Source organism: Mytilus californianus, unplaced genomic scaffold, assembly GCF_021869535.1.
Source record: "Mytilus californianus isolate M0D057914Y unplaced genomic scaffold, xbMytCali1.0.p SCAF_5, whole genome shotgun sequence".
Lineage (NCBI taxonomy): Eukaryota > Metazoa > Mollusca > Bivalvia > Mytilida > Mytilidae > Mytilus > Mytilus californianus.
Genome location: NW_026262701.1, coordinates 62979658 through 63005638, shown reverse-complemented (window position 1 = coordinate 63005638; position 25981 = coordinate 62979658). Strand labels below are relative to the sequence as shown.

Genomic DNA, 25981 nt, shown 5'->3' with positions numbered 1-25981 from the left:
CAATTGTTGATTGATATACAAGTGCGTTTATTTTACAAATATTAAAATATTTACTACATGCAGAAGACATCAACCCTGCAACTGGAATTGTTTAAGCAAACAGAGGGCGCCAAACTTTTTAAAATATAATAAGGGGATCTGGATGGGTGGTCATTCATGTTTCCATTCTTTAAGTTTAAAGCCCTTTATTTTTTTTTTGTCTTTAAAAGAATAAAGATTTTATCTGTAAAATTCTCAATTATTTATTTAAACAAAGGTTATTTATATGAATATTACTTTAATTACATGATTTCCTAATTCTGCACATAAGCTATTTCTGAAATCCCTATTTGTTTAAAAAAAAAAAAAGTTATAATAATCTTTCATTTTCCATACAATATAGTTATTTTTTATATATTCATATACCTTTATTAATCTTGAATTTAGGGGTCATTTTCCTCGTTACTTTGAATTTGTCCATTACTCTATATTTTGTAAACCCTACCCAGACTCTCTCTCATACATGTATAATATACACTATACACAATAAATGAATTTTTGTATGAATTAAATGGAAATTATAAATAATTCAGAACATTAATTTTTGGTTTAATAAATTTGCTTAAGGATGTTCGCTCCTCTTGTTTTTGAATTTTTGTCAGATATTAGGAATCCTCTGGTTTTATCCATCTAGTACCCATTAAAAATTTTGCCCATTAACCCCTTCTTTTCTTTTCATAATTTCATTAAATATAGTTTTAAAAGTCATATTTGAAAATCTTATAAAAACCTTGTTATTTTCATAGTTTTTGAAAGAAAATGCTGCCAATGTTAATTTTATGAAAAATCTAGAGAGAATCATTTCCCGCCAAATTTTCAATGGCTTATATCTCAAAAACAAGCACACGGACCTATAATTTTTTTCTTCTTCTTAAGTTCCGTTATAAATATACTATCAATTCATAACAGTCTTTTAAAAAACTTGTTATTTTGAAACAAAGTAGCAAACATCCTTAATTTTATTTTAGGTTTGCCCACACAGTTAGAGTCGATCGTTCTATGACGTCATTACACCGATTGACCTCAGATAACACATTCATAAAATGAATTTCATATCAAAATTTCAAATTAACTAAATACTCTCGTTTAATAGCTTGTGCTTTATTTGGATCACAAAAGTACAGTGTCAGGGTATTCTGAAAACATTTGTTGCCTCTTACCTCGAAAACAAATCGTCGTGTGAATCTTATAGTATCCCCTATATATGTCAACTTTTGATAAAAATGGAGATAGCTATATATTTGATATCCAAGTGGAATGGCTATCTCCCTATAAATCTATAATACGAGATAATTACATTCTACGAGTTTTTGTCAGAACTACACTGCGCTATCTCCAAACTCCCATTGAATTATAATAGCTTAAGGGGGGAGGGGGCACTGACTGCCATAAGAGGGGGCCCGCTCCAGTCATGCTTCAGTGATTCCCTAAATAATCAACCAAATTTTTCCCACAAAAGGGGGGCCGGGCCCTCTGGGCCCCTCCTAAATCCGCCTCTGGAATTTATAAAACAACATTGCTTGTAATGAAGTGTTCAATCTCCAGAAAAGGGGATGCCGTATTCATCTAAGTTGCTTGTCTATAAAAAAAACAATCGAACAAAGAGTTACTCTTCACGTACGTAAATTCAATTCCTCTATAACTTTTTATGTCTCAGTCAAATATTTATGATATTGCGCTTATAAACTTCATATTCAATTTCCCAACAGTTAGAAAATTGGAAAATACATCATTATAAGATTCACACGACGAAATGTAAAGTCACGATGAAAAATAACATATCTCTTTATAATATCTATAATAGTTATTGATATTTTAGTGTTATATATAAAACTTTACTTGAAAGTTGTGACGAACGTTATTGACAAATGCAACAGATGGTACAATGTACAACGTAGACTTATAAACTAGGGTGACTGAAATATTAAAAAAAAAAAAAATCTGTGACAATGTATGAGAATAATGTCATCGACTTTTACGAGTGTTTCCTTGTTTTAATTCTAGCAAGCAAGGTAAAGTTAACATTTTATTTTTTTAAAAGTCAAATTGTGGTGTATTTCAATACAAAATGCATTTGATACAATTTTAAAAATTACGATGAAACATGCATGTTTCGGCTTCGGGTCGGAAATCCTTGTAAAACTTGAAGTTACGAAATACAAAAAGAACAAATAAGATTATTCATGAAAATAAATGTAAATTATTTTTTTTTTAAAGATGTAATTTGATTGCCAATGAGACAACGTTTCACCAGATACTAAATAACGTCGGTGTAAGCAACTACAGGCCATCATACGGACTTCATCAACGGACAAAACCCATACCATATAGATGAAAGGCCCCGACATGACAAAATGTAAAACAAAAAATCTTTTTTCTTTTCCTAGTATGTTTTTTATATGCAAGTGCAAGTGTAATTTGTAAAAGATAGTATAGATCATGTATGTTAATACGCTAAAAAGGAGGATATGTGAGTGCCCCCGTTAGCGTTGCAAAAATATAAACGAACGTTTATGTCCTATTTTAAGCAGAGGTTTAACATTATATGATGAGATTTATAATAGTCAGTAAAAATGTGTGCCCTTCTCTATTATTTAGTTTAATCGTCATAATGTAGAATGCCAAAGAAAATTTACTTCGGGTGCAAAATGTAGTATCTGACAAAATTAGTCAACTGTCTGACTTCGCTTGTAGTATTTATTAAAGGTGAGACATAATACAAGCTAAGTTAAGAGTGCACGTCTGTTCAATATGTAAATTTAACTTACATAGGGTGAATATAGTAGTCTGTTCTTTGAAAGATTTCGTGGTTCAGCTAGCAAGCAAGCTAACCAAAGATACCGCCTCCGTGTGCTGTAAAAGAAAAGAAAATTGATCTAAGATTCGAATATTATGACATATATTCATTGAATATATATTTTAAGGCTCCACCGTACAATAAATAAATTGGCATTGTGATCATGAATGATGAAAGTTTTAGAGGAAGAACAGAACTGATTAGTACATAGAACCTATTTTTATTTAGAATTTGGTTTAAATTAAAAGACAGTGGTCGGGAGCATTTCACTTTATTTCATTCCTTCTGATTCCATCTTATTTATTAATTTATTTTTTATTATTTATTAAGATTTTTTAAGGGTTTTCTGGGTGAAAAACATTTTTTTTACATATTTTATCAATTTTCATTTTTGTATGATTTATTACAGAGAAGTATAATTAATATATTTCATTTGAATTCCTCTCGATTAGTAACGCCCTGCCTTGCTGTCATTGTCATTGTCATCCGTGTAGATGTCAACACTCTGGAATTTTCCACACTCAGACCGGTTAAAAGGTTATAACTTGTCGTCTGATCTAGGGCAATACAGTATGTTCATCACGAGACAGCGTATGCACAAATGATTTAAGGTCAACAGGTTATAATGCGATTACTGATTGGCAACAGGCACATGTTTTGTAAGACGGTTTTCTTTTTGGGGGCAATTTGTTTGGTTTTTGTACGGCGAACATGGTTACTTAGCAGATGGCCTAGCAGCCAGAAGAATCTAAGTTTACAACTGCATAACCGCACAAATAATTGTAGATAGATTTAAAAGACAACGTGTCAAGTCTGTCTCATTGTTAGTCATGATTGATTGATTTAATGTATGATCGCTGAAATTGACAATTCTATAAATGTCATATATTTTACAACACAGTAAACATACAAGTTTTATCAGCGTACAATTCGCTAAAAATGTTAAAGCCCGCTTCTTTACGACAAAAATAACACATGGAAAGAGATATTCCCTTAAAGGACAGGGGGGAGTATGATTTGTTTTGGATCGGTTATTTATTTTTGTAAACTAAGAGGACAGATTATTTATTTTCTGCACTGTTGAAGCAAGATTTTTCATTTTCATTAAAACAAGGGACTGATTATTTATTTTCATATCTATATTAATAATATTTGAAAACATACAATTTTTAAATTCATTTTTTATTATATATAATACATGTACAGTCAAGTCATTAATGTACCATTTAATCAGAATTAATCATCATCCTCTGCGGAAATGAATCTTCTGAATTCCAAACTGCATATACATGTATTGCATACATACACGGTACTAGAGTTGGGCTGTGACTAGCCTCTCTTAAAAGTATTGCCAAATATATTTACGCCGAGCGGAGCGAGGCAAAAAAATTTTGAAGGGTTTTGAAGCCGCTGAAGGCCCAAAGAAACTATAGAACAAATGATGCAAAATCGTGCTTTCTGGGCGTTCCCAGACCCTTTCTTATTCTGAAAACGCAAGTTCTGTTTTAATAATTTTTTGACAATATTTTGGTCTCAAAGCAAAATGTATAGATTCAGCGTAAGACTTAAGTTTTTATGGACAACATCAAAAGACCAATATGAAGAATAAAGTAAAAATGTAATTCACATAGTTAAGTATGTGGCTGCTGGTCTTTTTGGTTTTTTTTGTTGTTTTTTTTTGTTGTTTCGGCATGCAGAATTTAAATCTTTTATACCTGTAAATTATATGGGGTTTTATTCAAATTAAGGTAAGAGGGGGCTGATTATCAGTGATATAACTATGTCAAGTAATTTTTAATAACACATTTCAATTACAACTTGATGTAGCTCTTAACTGGGATACAATTTAAAGTAGTTAAGTTGTAAAATTAGCTAAAAAGTCTTGAATCAAATAAAACTCATGATCAAGTTGAAAACAAAATTACTAAATCACAAAAGGAATGCAACACTAAGAGAATACAGAAGGGCAATCAATGAACAAAAGACAAATTTAAAGAAACATTGATCCAGAAAAAAACAGGTGCTACGTCCAAGGGAGAACAGAACTTGCTTCTTGCAAACACTCGCTGTGAAAACAATTTGATATGAATTAAGACAAGCTTTTGGTTTTAAAATTTCCTACATAAAGGCATTTGCCTCAATGTAGTTACAGCCCTGTAATAAAAGTGAGGTAAGTGTTCCTGAGCCAATATGCCTCAAGTTAAATGAAACCCATTTTCAGACATTTCAAGTATATTTAAATAATATTTATACCTTTATTATTAAAAGATTTGGGAAGTGTTTCCCGAATTATTTTTTTTGAAAAAAGATGAATTTTATGAAGAATCTGGTGCCACCTCATACTTTGGAATAGCATTTATAAATTGGCTTAAAGACCTGCCGAGTTATTTATTTTCAATACATTGTAGGTCAGGTTATTTATTTTCGAACTACCACAGAACAAACCATTTATTTTGGTGATTATCAAGGCTGAGTTATTTATTTTCAAAATCCTCCTGTAATAATCTGATTAACTGGTTGTTATAAATAATAAATAAATAAATAATCTTTATTTCAAGAGGATAATCCCATTAGTTAATAGATATAAGAAGATGTGGTATGAGTGCCAATGAGACAACTCTCCATCCAAGTGACAGTTAGTAAAAGTAAACCATTATAGGTCAAAGTACGGCCTTCAACACGGAGCCTTAGCTCACACCGAACAGCAAGCTATAAAGGGTCCCAAAAATGACTAGTGTAAAACCATTCAAACAGGAAAACCAACGGTCTAATCTATATAAAAAACGAGAAACGAGAAACACTTATGAACCACATCAACAAACGACAACCACTGAACATCAGGTTCCTGACTTAGGACAGGTGCAAACAAATGCAGCGGGTTTAAACGTTTTAATAGGCGCCAAACTTCACCCTACCTGAAACAATAGTGTAACACCACAACATAGAATTTAAAACTAATCTTCCTGAGAGTCCTCAAAATAATAATAACATATACATAAAGTACATACAATATTATAATATGTATATACAATATACAAAATGTACAATTTTATATAGATATTAATGAAATAACATAGTAATCTGCCTTCTCCATGATAATGTAACATTTAGCTTTAAAAGATACAAGTGTATTACTCATCTTTATTTCATTTGTTAAACTGTTCCATATTTGAGAACCAGAATATATAAAAGTTTTCTTCAAAAAATTTGTTGTTGGCTTTGGAAGTTTTAATAGTTTTTCATCAGCTGAACGTAAATTATAATTTTGATTATAAGTAAAATGAAACTTTTCTGGTAAAAAGTTAGGAACCATATCCTTTAATGATTTAAATACAAGTATTGCCTTTTGATATTGAATTTGTTTTTCCACATTCAACCAATTTAAACTATTTAAAAAACAATAAAGTGAAGGATGTCATTATGTCAGCTTCTACTCTAATTCTAGCAGATTTCATTAATAACTTATTAAGTTTATTTATTCCACTTTCATTACAACTACCCCATATATTGCAACAATAATCAAACAATGGCAGAATATAAGCATTAAAATAAGTAAAGGTTAGACAATACTTGGTCATGTTTTATGAAAATTTAAAGCCCAAGGCGTAATTTGTTTATGCCTTCACTGGGATTCGAACCCCTCCTTGAAATCTGGTATGTGTGACTGACATCAACACATCGACGAAACCTCTCGGCTACCAATGGGTTGTAATTTAGATGTCTATTTTATATATATAAATGAACATATGATACACATCGGTACAACGGATACACAGGGCTTGTACCTTTATATATACATAATAGGCAATCGTATAGTATAAGTTGGTAGCCGCAAGGTTAGCATGGTCAATGAGTTAAAGAGTCAAGTTAAAGGTAGAGACTTGTCGGTTAAGGTTCGAATCCCGGTATTCTCTTTGTTGTCCCTATTCTTTAGTTTTTCAGTTTTTCTTATTTTGTATGTTATTTATAATTATAAAGACAGACGTGTTATGTTATATTTGTATTTCTCTAACCAATTAATTGTGACCTTAGATTCATTAATGCATCGTTGAACATGATAACATGGTTATTTAAACTCACTTACAATACCTTCTAATTTAGAAAAGGCTTTAATTTTGAAAAGACATCAGCACAATAGTTTAAGTTATAGATACAATGGATAAGCGTTGATTCATGAAAAACAAACCATTCGCCCTCCGGGCTCATGGTTTCTTTTTCAAGAATCAACGCTTATTCATTGTATCTATATAATACGTAAATACTTTCGTATCTTTTGTAATAAGTTAATTCTATTTGATCATTCCTTCTTAGGTTATTGTCGATATATAAGTTTTTTTTCACAATCTACAGTCTCTAATCGTTCATCTGAAAAATTGATATCTAAATTGTTCCCAGTTGAATAAAGCCTCTGTTTTGAACCGATAATCATTGATTTACATTTTTTGGCATTTAGTTTCATACAATTTTCCGAACACCAGTTTCAATAATATAAATATCATTTTGAAGGTTAGCATTTAAATCATGTACATTATTACAATTACTATGTGAAGTAGAATCATCTGCATAAAAATCTATCAATGAATTTACTATGTTCAGTGATAAATCATTGACGTATAACATAAATAAAAGATGACCAAGGATAGAACCTTGTGGTATAACAGTTTTTATGTATTTAGTATCAGACATGAAATTATTGACCTTAACTTGTTGAATTCGTTCAAACAAGTATGACTTAAACCAGTCTATAGTAGTCCTTTGTTAATTTATGTTGATTTTTGTCATTTTGCTTAGTTTCTTTTGTTACCTATTTTAACATCGGACTCGGACTTCTTTTAAACTGAGTTTTACTGTGCGTAATGTTGTGTGTTTGTTTATTCCTCGTTTGGCTAGAAGTGTAGGGAGAGGGTTGAGATCTCACAAAATATGTTTAACCCCGCCGCATGTTTGCGCCTGTCCCAAGTCCGGAACCTCTAGTCTTTGTTAGTCTTGTGTGTTTTTTTTTATTTTGGTTTATTTATACGTTTCGCAGTTTTGTGTGGCGTCCATTTCGCTGAACTAGTATACATTAACGTTTAGTAACCAGCTGAGAGGGATTTTTTCGCTGCGGTGAAGACCCATTTGTTGCCTTGGGCTGTTTTCTGCTCTTTGGTCAGGTTGTTGTCTCTTTGACACATTCCCCGTCTCTGTTCTCAATTCTATCTAACACAGTTCAATTTTGCCGTGCCATCAAGGTCAAATTAATAGCAAACCATCTGTATCAAAGTAATGAAATGAAACCAGGATTACTTCCGCACATGCTTTAAATATTTTTTGAGAATGACAGACTGAAAAGTTTTGTGAAGACGGCAAAAAAACTGAACATATCCTCTAGATGCAAACCCAAATACAACTATAGGTGTTTATCCGGAGTCAAGGATAGTTTGTGAAGGAATGACAATTTACAAGAATATTCGACTTTTATACGTCAAAGGACAGACAATACATATATCGGCTAATATAAGGATATCGTAAAGTTTAAATTACAAACCGATATGATCACCACAAGATATGAAAACTGATGGCTAAGGTTGTAATATTTTACCTCAACACGAATCACAGTACACAAAAACATGAAGGCACGGTACACAACTTACAGATTATGAACGCGAAGTCACAGTACACTTGCAAATTAAACCGGCCATGTATATTCATTCCATGTAAAAATATACAGAAATATTAAGGATCATACTTGTTTGATAATAAAGATGAATAAAATTGTCAAAATTCAAAAAGAACGCGATAAGACGTCCAGACAATACATCCAAATACTTTTTAATTTTATAATTATTTTTATGCAAACATGCAATTAATGTATTCAAAATTCATTCTGTAACATGTTATTAAAAATAAAAAGAATCAATTTAGAAAAAAAAAAACATGCCAAACTGAATATCCTGCTGTAATGTTGTGTTGCAAAATGGAAGACGCATTACATTGAGAATGCGAAGGCACATTTTATACCCAAGGAAAAAGTTACCATAGCTGTATTTGGAAAAACCTTTCGGAATTTTGGGTCCTCAATGCTTTTCAACTTCGTGCTTTTTGGGGCTTTTTAACTGTTTTGATTCGAGCATCACTGTGAGCGAGTCTCTTGTAGACGAAACGCGCGTCTGGCGTTTAAATTTTAATCCTGGTATCTATGATTTTATCCACAGTGGACACTGTTCACATAGTGTGACCCCGACGATGACAGAATGAAGGATCGTAATGTCTTGCTTCCGCGACAAAATGTCGCGAGCTCGACAATAAGCAATGTTTTCGTTTACTTTTTGTATTACGTTATTATTTCCTTCTTATTTAATGTTTTGCAGTTTCTTATTTGTGAGTCGAGTGAGGCAGCCCCAAAACCAATGTCTGTTATTGTGCACAAAGACGTTTTGCTTGATCAGGAGCATGTCAAAGTATTTAATCCACCGTCTGTTTTAACAAATGCGAGTAATTTGAAAGTTCAATATTTATGCTCGGGACAAAAAATAGTTTCTGTTGAAATAGAAGCTGTTGTAACATATAGTTATAAGGATGTGCATTCAAAGTTATTTCATAAATCCTGGAAATGTTCAAAAGGATCGTTAAGAACTCGAAATGTTCCTTTAAAACTTAATGAAAAAATTGTGTTCAGACCGGATTTTATAAACAAAGACATAATTTTTATTGATAATGATACTGTAATCATCCGAGCCTGGATAATTGGCACAGATATGTTACCGATCGCAAAACAGAACGACGACGGATATAAACGAGCAAGAGTGAAAGTGTTTTATTTATCTTCTATACCACCACCCTACTCCCGACCGCAAAGAAAAATCTATAAATCATGTCTTAGCTGGAGATACACAGTTCTTGTGTCATTGTCTGTTTCGAAAATCAACACTTGTTCGTATGAAAATGGTAAGTTTTTTTGTCTTATATTTGAATGTATGTCTGACCAAATTACAGCTACTACAAGTATTGAACTATTCTATGAACACGTTTACATTATAGTATAATGCAGACAAGCAGCAAATACACTAAATTCGGGAAAAGAACCTATAAACTCTATCGCAACATAACAAATATACAAATGTTAAACGCTTTATTCTTTCGTGTGGTGAAATAACAAAAGAAATCTAACAAATGCAATGAAATTTAATATTTGATTTAGGAAAGAGCAAAACTTTAATTTTACGCTTTGCTAATAGTTTGGAAAACAGCGAAGAAATTTAGTAACATAGAATAATATTATTTAGAGATTAAAAGAGGTGGAAAACAAAAGGACAATACAAAATCAACAATCGAAGTAAACCCGAAAAAAACATTGCAAAAAACGAAAAACCACTAAGGACAAACAACCGCCTTCAACACAATATGTTGAAACTAAAAACTGAGCAAAACTTAACATGCCATAAACAGGCGTGATCTCAGGTGCTCTGCTAGGGTACGCTGACCCTGTTCAATGTGTGGCACTCGACGTGTTGTTCATGATACGTACACATTCGGTTAAACGTCTCATTCGGAGATGCATGTTACAATAGAAATATATATATATATTGCATAGAAATGGAAAGTTCATAATGTGAAAAGTGAAATCATCTCTTCAGTCATTGTTGTCACGCCTGCGACGAGTCACAGAATGCGAGACATAGAAATTAGAATCCGGCAGCGGCGGCGACGGCGTAAACTATTTGTATTAAGCTTTATATTTCACAAGTTAGAAGACCTGGATGTTCATACCTCGTATGCAGATACCTTATGTTACGAAGTTTCCGTCTGTTATATGTCCATTGTCTTTGACCACATTTTCATTGTTCAGTGACTGCTTGAAAAAAAAAATTTGTCAAGTGAAATACTCACTTATTATGAGTAATATGAGTATATTTGGTATATGGCGCAACGTCTACATGTCAATCAGGTTGGGTTCACCTGACCTCTACCTCATTTCATGGATCAGTGATTAAGGTTAAAGTTACGTGGTCAAGTCCGTATCTCAGATACTAAAAGCAATAGGTTTCATCTGACCTTGACTACATTTTCATGGTTCATTGGACAATGTTTAGTTTTTGTGATTTGGCCTAATTTTCAGATACTATAAGCAATAGGGCCATTATGTTTGGTGTATGAAATGATTGAAAGGTGTAAATAAAAAAATAAAAAAATGTGGTATAGATGCCAATGAGACAACTCTCCACCAAAGACAAAATGACATAGAAGTTACTAACTATAGGTCACCGTACGGCCTTCAATAATGAGCAAAACCTAACTGCATAGTCAGCTATAAAAGGCCCCGAAATGACAAATGTAAAATAATTCAAACGAGAAAACTAACGGCCTGATTTATGTAAAAAAAACAATGAACGAAATACAAATATGATATACAGCAACAAACGACATCCTCTAAATTACAGGGAGAGGCACATACAGAATGTGGCGGGGTTAAACATGTTAGCGGGCACCCAACCCTCCCCCTAACCTGGGACAGTGGTGTAACAGTACAACATATGAATAAACTATAAAAGTCAGTTGAAAAGGGCTAAACTCATCATGTTCGACTGGCAGGTTTCATCTTACCTTGACCTCATTTTCACGGTTCATTGGTCAACGTTAATTTTTTCATGGTTTTGTCAGTTTATTAGGTATTACAAGCAATAGTTCAACTATATTTGTTGTATGAAACGATTGTAAGGTGTACATGTGTGTCTCGCAGGGTTCATATGACCTGGACCTTTTTTCATGGTTCATTGGTCAATGTTAAATTTTTGTGGTTTGGTGTGTTTCTCGGGTATTATTAGCAATATGGCCACTAAATTTGGTGTATGAAATGATTATAAGTTGGCATGTATCATCTGACCTTGACCTTAATTTTATGGATCATCAATCTTAACTTTCAACATAAATTCAATCATAAGTAATGCAGGCGAGACATTTCAGCAAGTGCACTCTTGTTATTTTTAATTGTCAATTTCGAGATGCAAGGTCAGATAGGTTGTAGAGTAAACTGTATATGTGGCATCCTTATTTCAAGCTGTTAAAGGATAAAACTAATTTGTTTCAATCTTACTGAGAAGCTCCTGTATAAATTATCATTTATCCCTTCCGTAAGCAAGATATCATGTGTACCATCCGTGGGTTAAAAAAGTTGCCGGTAAAATGTAACTAATAATTTCGCTATTGTAATCTTTAAGGTCATGCAAATGTTCTGAAAAGGGGAAGTGCGCGGGGCATATGATACACATGCGTCAATGTAACTTGTATTCAACTTCAAAAGATTCACTAATTACTCTCTGAATTTTAAGAATGTTTTATCTGACATCAACCCGGCCTCAAATTTGATAATTTTTATTGTTTAAAAGTACAAGAAGAAAGTGTTCATTTACTCCAATGATTTATAAAGGTGATTAAGTCAGAACTGTTCATATTGCTGACAAAGCCGCTCTAATATGTAACAGCTACAACGCATTTTGAAGAATGATTTCAAATGAATTTCTTATAAAAATATGTTTTTGGAATAAACTATATATAGCATTTCAAAATTTCGAAAATGTGGAACAAATTATTTGACATAGAAAATTTAACTTTCACTACCTTATTTATTGTTACTTAAAAAAAAGCTGGGCCCTTCTCGTGATCGATCTATACCACGCGAGTGCTTTAACTCTTTATACAATTAAAAAGTATCACAAATCCAGGATTTTGATCGGTGATCTCTTGATGTGAGAGCTAAAAAGCTTGTACCTTAATGTTATCGAGATTGGTAAGTCCAGAGCTCATTCCGAATGATTAGTTGATTTTTTTATTTACTAGGCCTTCAGGCGGTAATATAGTCTTCGTAGAGCAGAGGAATATAACGACCGTATTATTTGGGTTATATTATTTAAAGTTGCTTTTTTTGTTGGAAATTCAACTTAAAAATCAAGTGTTTTAAAAAGTAATGTGACCCTTTTTCACTAAAACTGGTTTTTTTTATAACAACATCTGGTTCGAGACCATCGTGTTTGAATATAAATTGTATGTCAAAATCCTAGATGTATACAAGCTTTGCTTAATCTAAACAGTAGATATTTCGAAAACGTCCCATTCTTTTCATAATGAATCGAAATTCGAGTTCATCCTAGTTTAAAATATAGGAACCAATACACATATGAAACAGGCTTTAGCTTAAATGCCTGTTATGCACCATAAAATGCGGTTTCACATCTTATTTCAAGCCATCCTGGGCATTATAATTAAGAAAACAAGTTGCTTTCTTTAAAAAAAGAAAAGAAATACGTAAACCCGAGACTGCTGACCGATCACCAAATATTTTTTGCTGAATTTATCTTTGCTTTTGATTTGAAATAATTGACTGTTAATAGAACGAGGTAATGAGGATTTTAAAACAACTTTATTGAAAATATGTTATTGTGTGTAGATTCTTGCACAATTCAATTAAAATCATTATTGGATTTTAGTTGTAAATAGAAAATTGTATACAGCTACCATTTGAAATTACCTTTTAAGGCTTGACTATTTTATTTAATACTTGGGAGTGTACATAATTTGTTCCCCTGTTTTATGTACAAAGACCTAATCCTATTGCAATTCTCAATTTCTGCAAACCGGATGTCTAAAGCAAATTGCACAGACCAATCAGGATATAAAGTTCAGCACTAAGTTTGCTTTATAATCTGGATGCGTTTATTTTATCTTTCATATCTTCATATTTTAATTGTTTCCTGGATGCTTTAGATTATTCTTATACTCATTGAAGCTGTCTGTACTCATGGAAGAGGTGGTATAGAGAAATTGAATGTCCAATTTCCAAGTGAAGTGTAACAGTCTGTGACACAAATTATAAGAAGATTTCGTATTTTGTTCTTGAAAGTAACATACCAGCTTCATTAGAACCTCATATATACTGACAATTATTTTGGTCAGATAAAACATTATAATGTTTAAGGATTTCCTGAAGTAACTTAAATCAATTCAAAAATTCGGCAGGAAAACTTAGTTTTGAAAAAATATCTTGTTTTCATAAGTCTTGTGAATACCCAAACATGCACTCAAAAGAACAAATTTATATAAAAAGTTTATATTTGGTAAAAATCAATGAACTCATATTGGACACGTGGTCATGATTAAAGTTTTGTACGCCAGACGCGCGTTTCGATTACAAAAGACTCATCAGTGACGCTCGAATCAAAAAAGTAAAAAAAGGCCAAATATAGAACAAAGTTTAGGAGCATTGAGGACCCAAAATTCTGAAAGGTTTGCCAAATACAGCTAAGGTAATCTATTCCTCGGGTTATCCTTAAGTATTTCGAAAATTTCAAAGTGTATAATAGGGCAGTCACTCAAAAAGAAAGAAAAAGTTTAGAAAAAACAAATAGATGTCAGAGTACCTCGATGATGAGCATGCTTCAAAATCACATGTCAAGCTCTTACTGTCGTGTCCTAGATTTAGATAAGAAATGCAAAAAATCACCTACCACGAGTGAAATCAATGTTTACGCATGCACGTATTTTCTTACGCAAGAAATAGTAAATGGCAAGCATACGCACTGATATTCTGGATAAGAATATGCATTTGCGTCATCGGGTATAATTATTCTAGGTTCAAATCTAATGTAAGTTGAATTCAAATGTCAAACTGCCTACCTCAAGTGGTTTGACTCCGGATTCATTGCCATTCAATCCGGAATTTGTGTCAACGCACCGATATTGTTGTCAAACCGTTGTGTCGTGTGAACAGGGTGTAATAAGAATAGTAATATTATGTAAATAAACGGCAAGACGTTTGTAGGGTAGCTGGTCAACACAATGCATACAATTTTCAAAATCGCACAATCATTGCAAAGATTAAGATGCTATATGGTTGAACTATTAAAAACAAAACAAAAAGAATTAAAAAGGTCTTTCCACATCAATTTTCTAAATAATTGATAGGAAGCTACTTCTGGTTCACTCAAAGTTATTAATATCGTCAAAGTATAGATTTCTTCATACTGATTCAATAAATAAATGGTGTCTATATACTTTTGCCTGAAATAAGGGAGATAATTGCCAACTTCCGGTTTAGAAAATGTCACTTCCGGTCTCATATGATAGCTTTATTCACACTGATTCCAAAAATATATAGTTTGTATATAATTATGCCTGTAATAAGGAAGATAATATGCTACTTACGGTTTATAAAATGTCACTTCCGGTCTCAAATGATAGATTAACCTATGATCATTCAAAAAAAATATGGTTTCTAGGTACTTTTCCGTGAAATAAGTGCAAAAAATACTACTTCCGGTTCACTCAAGTCACTTCCGATTTACTTTTTTCAAGGTCATATGTCAACCAACAGTTTGCAAAAGACCCTATGGCTTTATCATGTACCAAGTTGGAGTAATAATCAATTAACCTTAAATTGAATCATTTCAGGGACAATAACTCCTATAAGATATCATTGGATTGTTTCAGACCAAATGTATCATATCTTAATCACACTTAAGCAAAAATTTTGCACTAGTTCTTTAATTTTAAAAGTGACAGAGGAGATCAAATAACAAGGAAAAGTCAAAATTTAGAATATGACCTTGACCTTTGACCTTGGCCTCAATTTCATTTAAATGTAACAAGGAACTCAAATCAATATACCTTAGGTCTCTATCACTTACCATTCATGCTATACATTTATATATCCGTTATTTCAAATACAGAAGGGGAAATAACTCACATATGGAGTTTATGTATGGCTTTGGTCAAAACTGGACAAAACATCCTGAGGATATAACGAGCAATTTGGTAAAATAAATTTGTCGCTTTCTTTTACGGTTACGGAGGAGATGCAGTAACAAGGAAAACAGTGTTCAGGGAGATAACTCCTACAAAGAAAATTGTTCGGCTTAGAATGGGTGAAAATAAAAAGCGCATAAACTGTATGATATTATATAAGAAATATCTAAGCGACATCTTGCGAAACAAAAATTTTACGTGAGAACAAAATTAGGCGGAAGAAAAAAAAAATAATAATAATAATTAAAAACCAATTGTTCAAAGAACAATTGAAGGTCTTTCCACATCAATTTTCTAAATAATTGATGAGAAGCTAATTCTGGTTTACTCAAAGCTACTATTGGCGTCCAATCATCGGTCTCTTCATACTGATTCAATAAACATATGGTTTCTAAAGACTTTTGCCTGAAATAAGGGAGATGATTGTCAACTTCCGGTTTAGAAAATGTCACTTCCGGTCTCATATGATAGCTTTATTTACACTGATTCCAAAAATATATGGTTTATATATACTTTTGCCTGTAAAAAGGGAGATAATTGGCTACTTCCGGTTTAGAAAATGAAACTTCCGGTCTCATATGATAGATTTATTTACACTGATTCCAAAAATGTATGGTTTATATACACTTTTGCCTGTAAAAAGGGAGATAATTGACTACTTCCGGTTTAGAAAATGTCACTTTCGGTCTCATATGATAGCTTTATTTACACTGATTCCAAAAATATATGTTTTGTATATACTTTTGCCTGTAATAAGGGAGATTATATGCTACTTCCGTTTATAAAATATCACTTCCGGTCTCAAATGATAGATTAATGTATGACCATTCAAAAAATATATGGTTTCTATGTACTTCTTCATGAAAAAAGTGCAAAAATTACTACTTCCGGTTCACTCAACGTCACTTCCGGTTGACATTTTTCAAGGTCATATGTCACCCAACATTTTGCAAAAGATCTTATGGCTTTATCATGTACCAATATGAAGTAATAATCAATTTACCTTAAAATAAAACATTTCAGGGGCAATAACTCTAATAAGATGTCGCTGGATTGTCTCAGACCAAATGTATCATATCTTCAACACAATATAACAAACATTTTGCACTTGTTCTTTAATATATAACATTAAAAATATTGGAGAAAATGCAAAAACAAGCAAAAAACAAAATTCAGAACATGATCTTGACCTTTGACCTTGACCTCATTTTCGAAGTAAGGATCCAATGACCTTAAATAAAAAGACTATAGGTTTATACAGCTTACAGTTTATGAGTAACAAAAACATATTTTTTAAGAAATATCTAAGCGACATCTTGCGAAACAAAAATTTTACGTGAGAACAAAATTAGGCGGAAGAAATAAAAAAATAATAATAATAATTAAAAACCAATTGTTCAAAGAACAATTGAAGGTCTTTCCACATCAATTTTCTAAATAATTGATGAGAAGCTAATTCTGGTTTACTCAAAGCTACTATTGGCGTCCAATCATAGGTCTCTTCATACTGATTCAATAAACATATGGTTTCTAAAGACTTTTGCCTGAAATAAGGGAGATGATTGTCAACTTCCGGTTATGAGCAAAACCTAACTGCATAGTCAGCTATAATTTATCTTTGCTTTTGATTTGAAATAATTGACTGTTAATAGAACGAGGTAATGAGGATTTTAAAACAACTTTATTGAAAATATGTTATTGTGTGTAGATTCTTGCACAATTCAATTAAAATCATTATTGGATTTTAGTTGTAAATAGAAAATTGTATACAGCTACCATTTGAAATAACCTTTTAAGGCTTGACTATTTTATTTAATACTTGGGAGTGTACATAATTTGTTCCCCTGTTTTATGTACAAAGACCTAATCCTATTGCAATTCTCAATTTCTGCAAACCGGATGTCTAAAGCAAATTGCACAGACCAATCAGGATATAAAGTTCAGCACTTAGTTTGCTTTATAATCTGGATGCGTTTATTTTATCTTTCATATCTTCATATTTTAATTGTTTCCTGGATGCTTTAGATTATTCTTATACTCATTGAAGCTGTCTGTACTCATGGAAGAGGTGGTATAGAGAAATTGAATGTCCAATTTCCAAGTGAAGTGTAACAGTCTGTGACACAAATTATAAGAAGATTTCGTATTTTGTTCTTGAAAGTAACATACCAGCTTCATTAGAACCTCATATATACTGACAATTATTTTGGTCAGATAAAACATTATAATGTTTAAGGATTTCCTGAAGTAACTTAAATCAATTCAAAAATTCGGAAGGAAAACTTAGTTTTGAAAAAATATCTTGTTTTCATAAGTCTTGTGAATACCCAAACATGCACTCAAAAGAACAAATTTATATAAAAAGTTTATATTTGGTAAAAATCAATGAACTCATATTGGACACGTGGTCATGATTAAAGTTTTGTACGCCAGACGCGCGTTTCGATTACAAAAGACTCATCAGTGACGCTCGAATCAAAAAAGTAAAAAAAGGCCAAATATAGAACAAAGTTTAGGAGCATTGAGGACCCAAAATTCTGAAAGGTTTGCCAAATACAGCTAAGGTAATCTATTCCTCGGGTTATCCTTAAGTATTTCGAAAATTTCAAAGTGTATAATAGGACAGTCACTCAAAAAGAAAGAAAAAGTTTAGAAAAAACAAATAGATGTCAGAGTACCTCGATGATGAGCATGCTTCAAAATCACATGTCAAGCTCTTACTGTCGTGTCCTAGATTTAGATAAGAAATGCAAAAAATCACCTACCACGAGTGAAATCAATGTTTACGCATGCACGTATTTTCTTACGCAAGAAATAGTAAATGGCAAGCATACGCACTGATATTCTGGATAAGAATATGCATTTGCGTCATCGGGTATAATTATTCTAGGTTCAAATCTAATGTAAGTTGAATTCAAATGTCAAACTGCCTACCTCAAGTGGTTTGACTCCGGATTCATTGCCATTCAATCCGGAATTTGTGTCAACGCACCGATATTGTTGTCAAACCGTTGTGTCGTGTGAACAGGGTGTAATAAGAATAGTAATATTATGTAAATAAACGGCAAGACGTTTGTAGGGTAGCTGGTCAACACAATGCATACAATTTTCAAAATCGCACAATCATTGCAAAGATTAAGATGCTATATGGTTGAACTATTAAAAACAAAACAAAAAGAATTAAAAAGGTCTTTCCACATCAATTTTCTAAATAATTGATAGGAAGCTACTTCTGGTTCACTCAAAGTTATTTATATCGTCAAAGTATAGATTTCTTCATACTGATTCAATAAATAAATGGTGTCTATATACTTTTGCCTGAAATAAAGGAGATAATTGCCAACTTCCGGTTTAGAAAATGTCACTTCCGGTCTCACATGATAGCTTTATTTACCCTGATTCCAAAAATATATGGTTCATATATACTTATGCCTGTAATAAGGGAGATAATATGCTATTTCCGGTTTATAAAATGTCACTTCCGTTCTCAACTGATAGATTAATGTATGACCATTAAAAAAATATATGGTTTCTATGTACTTCTACATGAAATAAGTGCAAAAATGACTACTTCCGGTTCACTCAAGGTCACTTCCGGTTGACATTTTTCAAGGTCATATGTCACCCAACATTTTGCAAAAGATCTTATGGCTTTATCATGTACCAATATGAAGTAATAATCAATTTACCTTAAAATAAAACATTGCAGGGGCAATAACTCCAATAAGATGTCGCTGGATTGTCTCAGACCAAATGTATCATATCTTCATCACAATATAACAAACATTTTGCACTTGTTCTTTAATATATAACATTAAAAATATCGGAGAAAATGCAAAAACAAGCAAATGACAAAATTCAGAACATGACCTTGACCTTTGACCTTGACCTCATTTTCGAAGTTAGGATCCAAGGACCTTAAATAAAAAGACTAGGTTTATACGACTTACAGTTTATGAGTAACAAAAACATAACGACAAATTTATTTCATAAAGGTAGATAACTCCTATAAAATTTCATCGAATCGCTTCGATCCAAATTAGCCAAAAAATCCTGAGGATGTAACGAACAATTTAGATAAAGAATTTTGTCGATATCTTTTTTTGTTACGAAGGAGATGCACACACTTGATAAACAGTGAATAGGGAGATAACTCTTACAAAGATAATTGTTCGGCTTAACAGGGTGAAATTTAAAAGCGCATACACTGTACGATACAATGTAAGAAATAACTTAGCGACATATTGCGAAACAAACATTTATCGCAAGAACAAAATTTGGCGGAAGAAAAAAAAAAAATAATAATAATTAAAAACCAATTGTTCAAAGAACAATTGAAGGTCTTTCCACATCAATTTTCTAAATAATTGATGAGAAGCTAATTCTGGTTTACTCAAAGCTACTATTGGCGTCCAATCATAGGTTTCTTCATACTGATTCAATAAACATATGGTTTCTATAGACTTTTGCCTGAAATAAGGGAGATAATTGTCAACTTCCGGTTTAGAAAATAACACTTCCGGTCTCATATGATAGCTTTAATTACACTGATTCCTAAAATATATGGTTTATATATACTTTTGCCTGTAAAAAGGAAGATAATTTGCTACTTCCGGTTTAGAAAATGTCTTTTCCGGTCTCATATGATATATTTATATACACTGATTCAAAAAATATATGGTTTATATATACTTATGCCTGTAATAAGGGAGATAATATGCTACTTCCGGTTTATAAAATATCACTTCTGGTCTCAAATGATAGATTAATGTATGACCATTCAAAAAATATATGGTTTCTATGTACTTCTACATGAAATAAGTGCAAAAATGACTACTTCCGGTTCACTCAAGGTCACTTCCGGTTGACATTTTTCAAGGTCATATGTCACCCAACATTTTGCAAAAGATCTTATGGCTTTATCATGTACCAATATGAAGTAATAATCAATTTACCTTAAAATAAAACATTTCAGGGGCAATAACTCCAATAAGATGTCGCTGGATTGTCTCAGACCAAATGTATTATATCTTCATCACAATATAACAAACATTTTGCACTTGTTCTTTAATATATAACATTAAAAATATCGGAGAAAATGCAAAAACAAGCAAAAGACAAAATTCAGAACATGACCTTGACCTTTGACCTTGACCTCATTTTCGAAGTTAGGATCCAAGGACCTTAAATAAAAAGACTAGGTTTATACGGCTTACAGTTTATGAGTAACAAAAACATAACGACAAATTTATTTCATAAAGGTAGATAACTCCTATAAAATTTCATCGAATCGCTTCGATCCAAATTAGCCAAAAATTCCTGAGGATGTAACGAACAATTTAGAAAAAGAATTTTGTCGATATCATTTTTTGTTACGAAGGAGATGCACACACTTGATAAACAGTGAATAGGGAGATAACTCTTACAAAGATAATTGTTCGGCTTAACAGGGTGAAATTTAAAAGCGCATACACTGTACGATACAATGTAAGAAATATCTAAGCGACATATTGCGAAACAAACATTTATCGCAAGAACAAAATTTGGCGGAAGAAAAAAAAAAAAATAATAATGATTAAAAACCAATTGTTCAAAGAACAATTGAAGGTCTTTCCACATCAATTTTCTAAATAATTGATAGGAAGCTTCTTCTGGTTTACTCAAAGATATTAATAGCGTCAAAGTATAGATTTCTTCATACTGATTCAATAAATAAATGGTTTCTATATACTTTTGCCTGAAATAAAGGAGATAATTGCCAACTTCCGGTTTAGAAAATGTCACTTCCGGTCTCATATGATAGCTTTATTCACACTGATTCCAAAAATATATAGTTTGTATATACTTATGCCTGTAATAAGGAAGATAATATGCTACTTCCGGTTTATAAAATGTCACTTCCGGTCTCAAATGATAGGTTAATCTATGATCATTCAAAAAATATATGGTTTCTTGGTACTTTTCCATGAAATAAGTGCAAAAAATATTACTTCCGGTTCACTCAAGGTCACTTCCGGTTTACTTTTTTCAAGGTCATATGTCAACCAACAGTTTGCAAAAGACCCTATGGCTTTATCATGTACCAAGTTGGAGTAATAATCAATTAACCTTAAATTGAATCATTTCAGGGACAATAACTCCTATGAGATATCATTGGATTGTTTCAGACCAAATGTATCATATCTTTATCACAATTAAGCAAACATTTTGCAGTAGTTCTTTAATTTGTAATTTTAAAAGTGACAGAGGAGATCAAATAACAAGGAAAAGTCAAAATTTAGAATATGACCTTGACCTTTGACCTTGGCCTCAATTTCATTTAAATGAACCAAGGAACTTAAATCAATATACCTTAGGTCTCTATCACTTACCATTCAAGCTATACATTTATATATCCCTTATGTCAAATACAGAAGGGGAAATAACTCTCATATGGAGTTTGCGTATCGCTTCGGTCAAAATTGGACAAAACATCCTGAGGATATAACGAGCAATTTGGTAAAATAAATTTGTCGCTTTCTTTTACTGTTACGGAGGAGATGCGTGCACAAGAAAAACAGTGTTCGGGGAGATAACTCCTACAAAGAAAATCATTTGGTTACGCAGGGTAAATTTCAAAGGCGCATAAACTGTTCGATATCATTTACCAAATATCTAAGCGACATATTGCAAAACAAATATTTATCGCAAGAACAAAATTAGGCGGAAGAAAAAAAAAAAAAAATAATCAGAAGAAAACCAATAGGTCTTTCCACAGAAAAGTGGAAAGACCTAAATAATTAAAAACCAATTGTTCAAAGAACAATTGAAGGTCTTTCCACATCAATTTTCTAAATAATTGATGAGAAGCTAATTCTGGTTTACTCAAAGCTACTATTGGCGTCTTATCATAGGTTTCTTCATACTGATTCAATAAACATATGGTTTCTATAGACTTTGCCTGAAATGAGGGAGATAATTGTCAACTTCCGGTTTAGAAAATGTCACTTCCGGTCTCATATGATAGCTTTATTTACACCGATTCCAAAAATATATGGTTTATATATACTTTTGCCTGTAAAAAGGGAGATAATTGGCTACTTCCGGTCTTGAAAATTTCACTTCCGGTCTCATATGATAGATTTATTTACACTGATTCCAAAAACATACGGTTTATATATACCTTTGCCTGTAAAAAGGGAGATAATTGGCTACTTCCGGTTTAGAAAATGTTACTTTTGGTCTCATATGATAGCTTTATTTACACTGATTCCAAAAATATATGGTTTATATATACTTATGCCTGTAATAAAGGAGATAATATGCTACTTCCGCTTTATAAAATATCACTTCCGGTCTCAAATGATAGATTAATGTATGACCATTCAAAAAATATATGGTTTCTATGTACTTCTACATGAAATAAGTGCAAAAATGACTACTTCCGGTTCAGTCAAGGTCACTTCCGGTTGACATTTTTCAAGGTCAAATGTCACCCAACATTTTGCAAAAGATCTTATTGCTTTATCATGTACCAATATGAAGAAATAATCAATTTACCTTAAAATAAAACATTTCAGGGGCAATAACTCCAATAAGATGTCACTGGATTGTCTCAGACCAAATGTATCATATCTTCATCACAATATAACAAACATTTTGCACTTGTTCTTTAATATATAACATTAAAAATATCGGAGAAAATGCAAAAACAAGCAAAAGACAAAATTCAGAACATGACCTTGACCTTTGACCTTGACCTCATTTTCGAAGTTAGGATCCAAGGACTTCAAATAAAAGGCGATAGGTTTATACGGCTTACAGTTTATGAGTAACAAAAACATAACGACAAATTTATTTCATAAAGGTAGATGACTCCTATAAAATTTCATCGAATCGCTTCGATCCAAATTAGCCAAAAATTCCTGAGGATGTAACGAACAATTGAAGGTCTTTCCACATCAATTTTCTCAATAATTGATAGAAAGCTACTTCTGGTTTACTCAAAGTTATAAATAGCGTCAAAGTATAGATTTCTTCATACTGGTTCAATAAATAAATGGTTTCTATATACTTTTGCCTGAAATAAGGGAGATAATTGTCAACTTCCGGTTTAGAAAATATCACTTCCGGTCTCATATGATAGCTTTATTTACACTGATTCCAAAAATATATGGTTTATATATAGTTTTGCCTGTAAAAAGGGAGATAATTGGCTACTTCCGGTTTAGAAAATGTCACTTCCGGTCTCATATGATAGCTTTATTTACACTGATTTCAAAAATATATTGTTTACATATACCTTTGCCTGTAAAAAGGGAGATAATTGGCTACTTCCGGTTTAGAAAATGTCACTTCCGGTCTCATATGATAGCTTTATTTACACTGATTCCAAAAATGTATGGTTTATATATACTTATGCCTGTAATAAGGGAGATAATATGCTTCTTCCGGTTTATAGAATATTACTTCCGGTCTCAAATGATGGATTAATGTATGACCATTCAAAAAATATATGGTTTCTATGTACTTTTACATGAAATAAATGCAAAAATGACTACTTCCGGTTCACTCAAGGTCACTTCCGGTTGACATTTTTCAAGGTCATATGTCACCCAACATTTTGCAAAAGATCTTATGGCTTTATCATGTACCAAGTTGGAGTAATAATCAATTAACCTTAAATTGAATCATTTCAGGGACAATAACTCATATAAGATATCATTGGATTATTTCAGACCAAATGTATCATATTTTAATCACAATTAAGCAAACATTTTGTACTAGTTCTTTAATTTGTAATTTTAAAAGTGACAGAGGAGATCAAATAACAAGGAAAAGTCAAAATTTAGAATATGACCTTGACCTTTGACCTTGGCCTCAATTTCATTTAAATGAACCAAGGAACTCAAATCAATATACCTTAGGTCTCTATCACTTACCATTCATGCTATACATTTATATATCCCTTATGTCAAATACAGAAGGGGAAATAACTCTCATATGGAGTTTACGTATCGCTTCAGTCAAAATTGGACAAAACATCCTGAGGATATAACGAGCAATTTGGTAAAATAAATTTGTCGCTTTCTTTTACAGTTAAAGAGGAGATGCTTGCACAAGGAAAACACTGTTCTGGGAGATAACTCCTACAAAGATAATTATTCGGTTTCGCAGGGTAAATTTCAAAGGCACATAAACTGTTCGATATAATATACCAAATATCTAAGCGACATATTGCGAAACAAATATTTATCGCAAGAACAAAATTAGGCGGAAGAAAAAAAAAAAAAATAATCAGAAGAAAACCAATAGGTCTTTCCACAGAAAAGTGGAAAGACCTAAATAATTAAAAACCAATTGTTCAAAGAACAATTGAAGGTCTTTCCACATCAATTTTCTAAATAATTGATAGGAAGCTACTTCTGGTTTACTCAAAGTTACTATTGGCGTCCAATCATAGGTTTCTTCATACTGATTCAATAAATATATGGTTTCTTTATACTTTTGCCTGAAATAAGGGAGATAATTGCCAACATCCGGTTTCGAAAATGTCACTTCTGGTCTCATATGACAGCTTTATTTACACTGATTCCGAAAATATATGGTTTATATATACTTTTGCCTGTAAAAAGGGAGATAATTGGCTACTTCCGGTTAAGAAAATGTCACTTCCGGTCTCATATGATAGCTTCATTCACACTGATTCCAAAAATATATTGTTTGTATATACTTATGCCTGTAATAAGGGAGATAATATGCTACTTCCGGTTTACAAAATGTCACTTCCGGTCTCAAATGATAGGTTAATGTATACCCATTCAAAAAATATATGGATTTCTAGTACTTTTCCATGAAAAAAGTGCAAAAATGGCTACTTCCGGTTTTCTCAAGGTCACTTTTCCAAATGTCATTTTTCAAGGTCATATGTTACCCAACGTTTTGTAAAAAGGTCGTATGGCTTTATAATGAACCAAGTTGAAGTAATGATCAATTAACCTTATAATTGGACATTTCAGGGGCACTAACTCCTATAAGATGTCATTAGATTGTTTCAGACCAAATGTAACATATCTTCATTACAATAAAGCAAACATTTTGCACTTGTTCTTTTATATATATCTTTAAAAGTGTTTGAGAAAATGCAAAAACAAGGGAAAGTCAAAATTTAGAACTTGACCTTGACCTTTGACCTTGACTTCATTTTCTAAGTTGGGACCTAGGGGCCTCATATAAAAACATTCCAGGGTTATACGGTTAAAGGTTTATGAGTTAAAAAAACATACCGACAAATTTATTTGGTAAAGGTAGATAACTCCTATAAAATTTCATCGAATCGCTTCGATCCAAATTAGCCAAAAATTCAAAAATAATAATAATAATCAGAAC

The 25981-nt window shown here is 32.1% G+C and overlaps 1 protein-coding gene across 1 annotated transcript in view; it reads left to right on the top strand.

Moving 5' to 3' along the window:
- The first annotated feature begins 1919 nt into the window (after positions 1-1919).
- LOC127701138 (protein sel-1 homolog 3-like) overlaps positions 1920-25981 on the top strand; it is a 247608-nt gene continuing 223546 nt past the window's right edge. The window contains exons 1-2 of the mRNA XM_052204939.1: positions 1920-2051; positions 9187-9763. Of these exons, the coding sequence (XP_052060899.1) occupies positions 1989-2051; positions 9187-9763 (640 nt within the window). The 5' untranslated portion in view covers positions 1920-1988. The remainder of the gene's footprint in view (positions 2052-9186; positions 9764-25981) is intronic.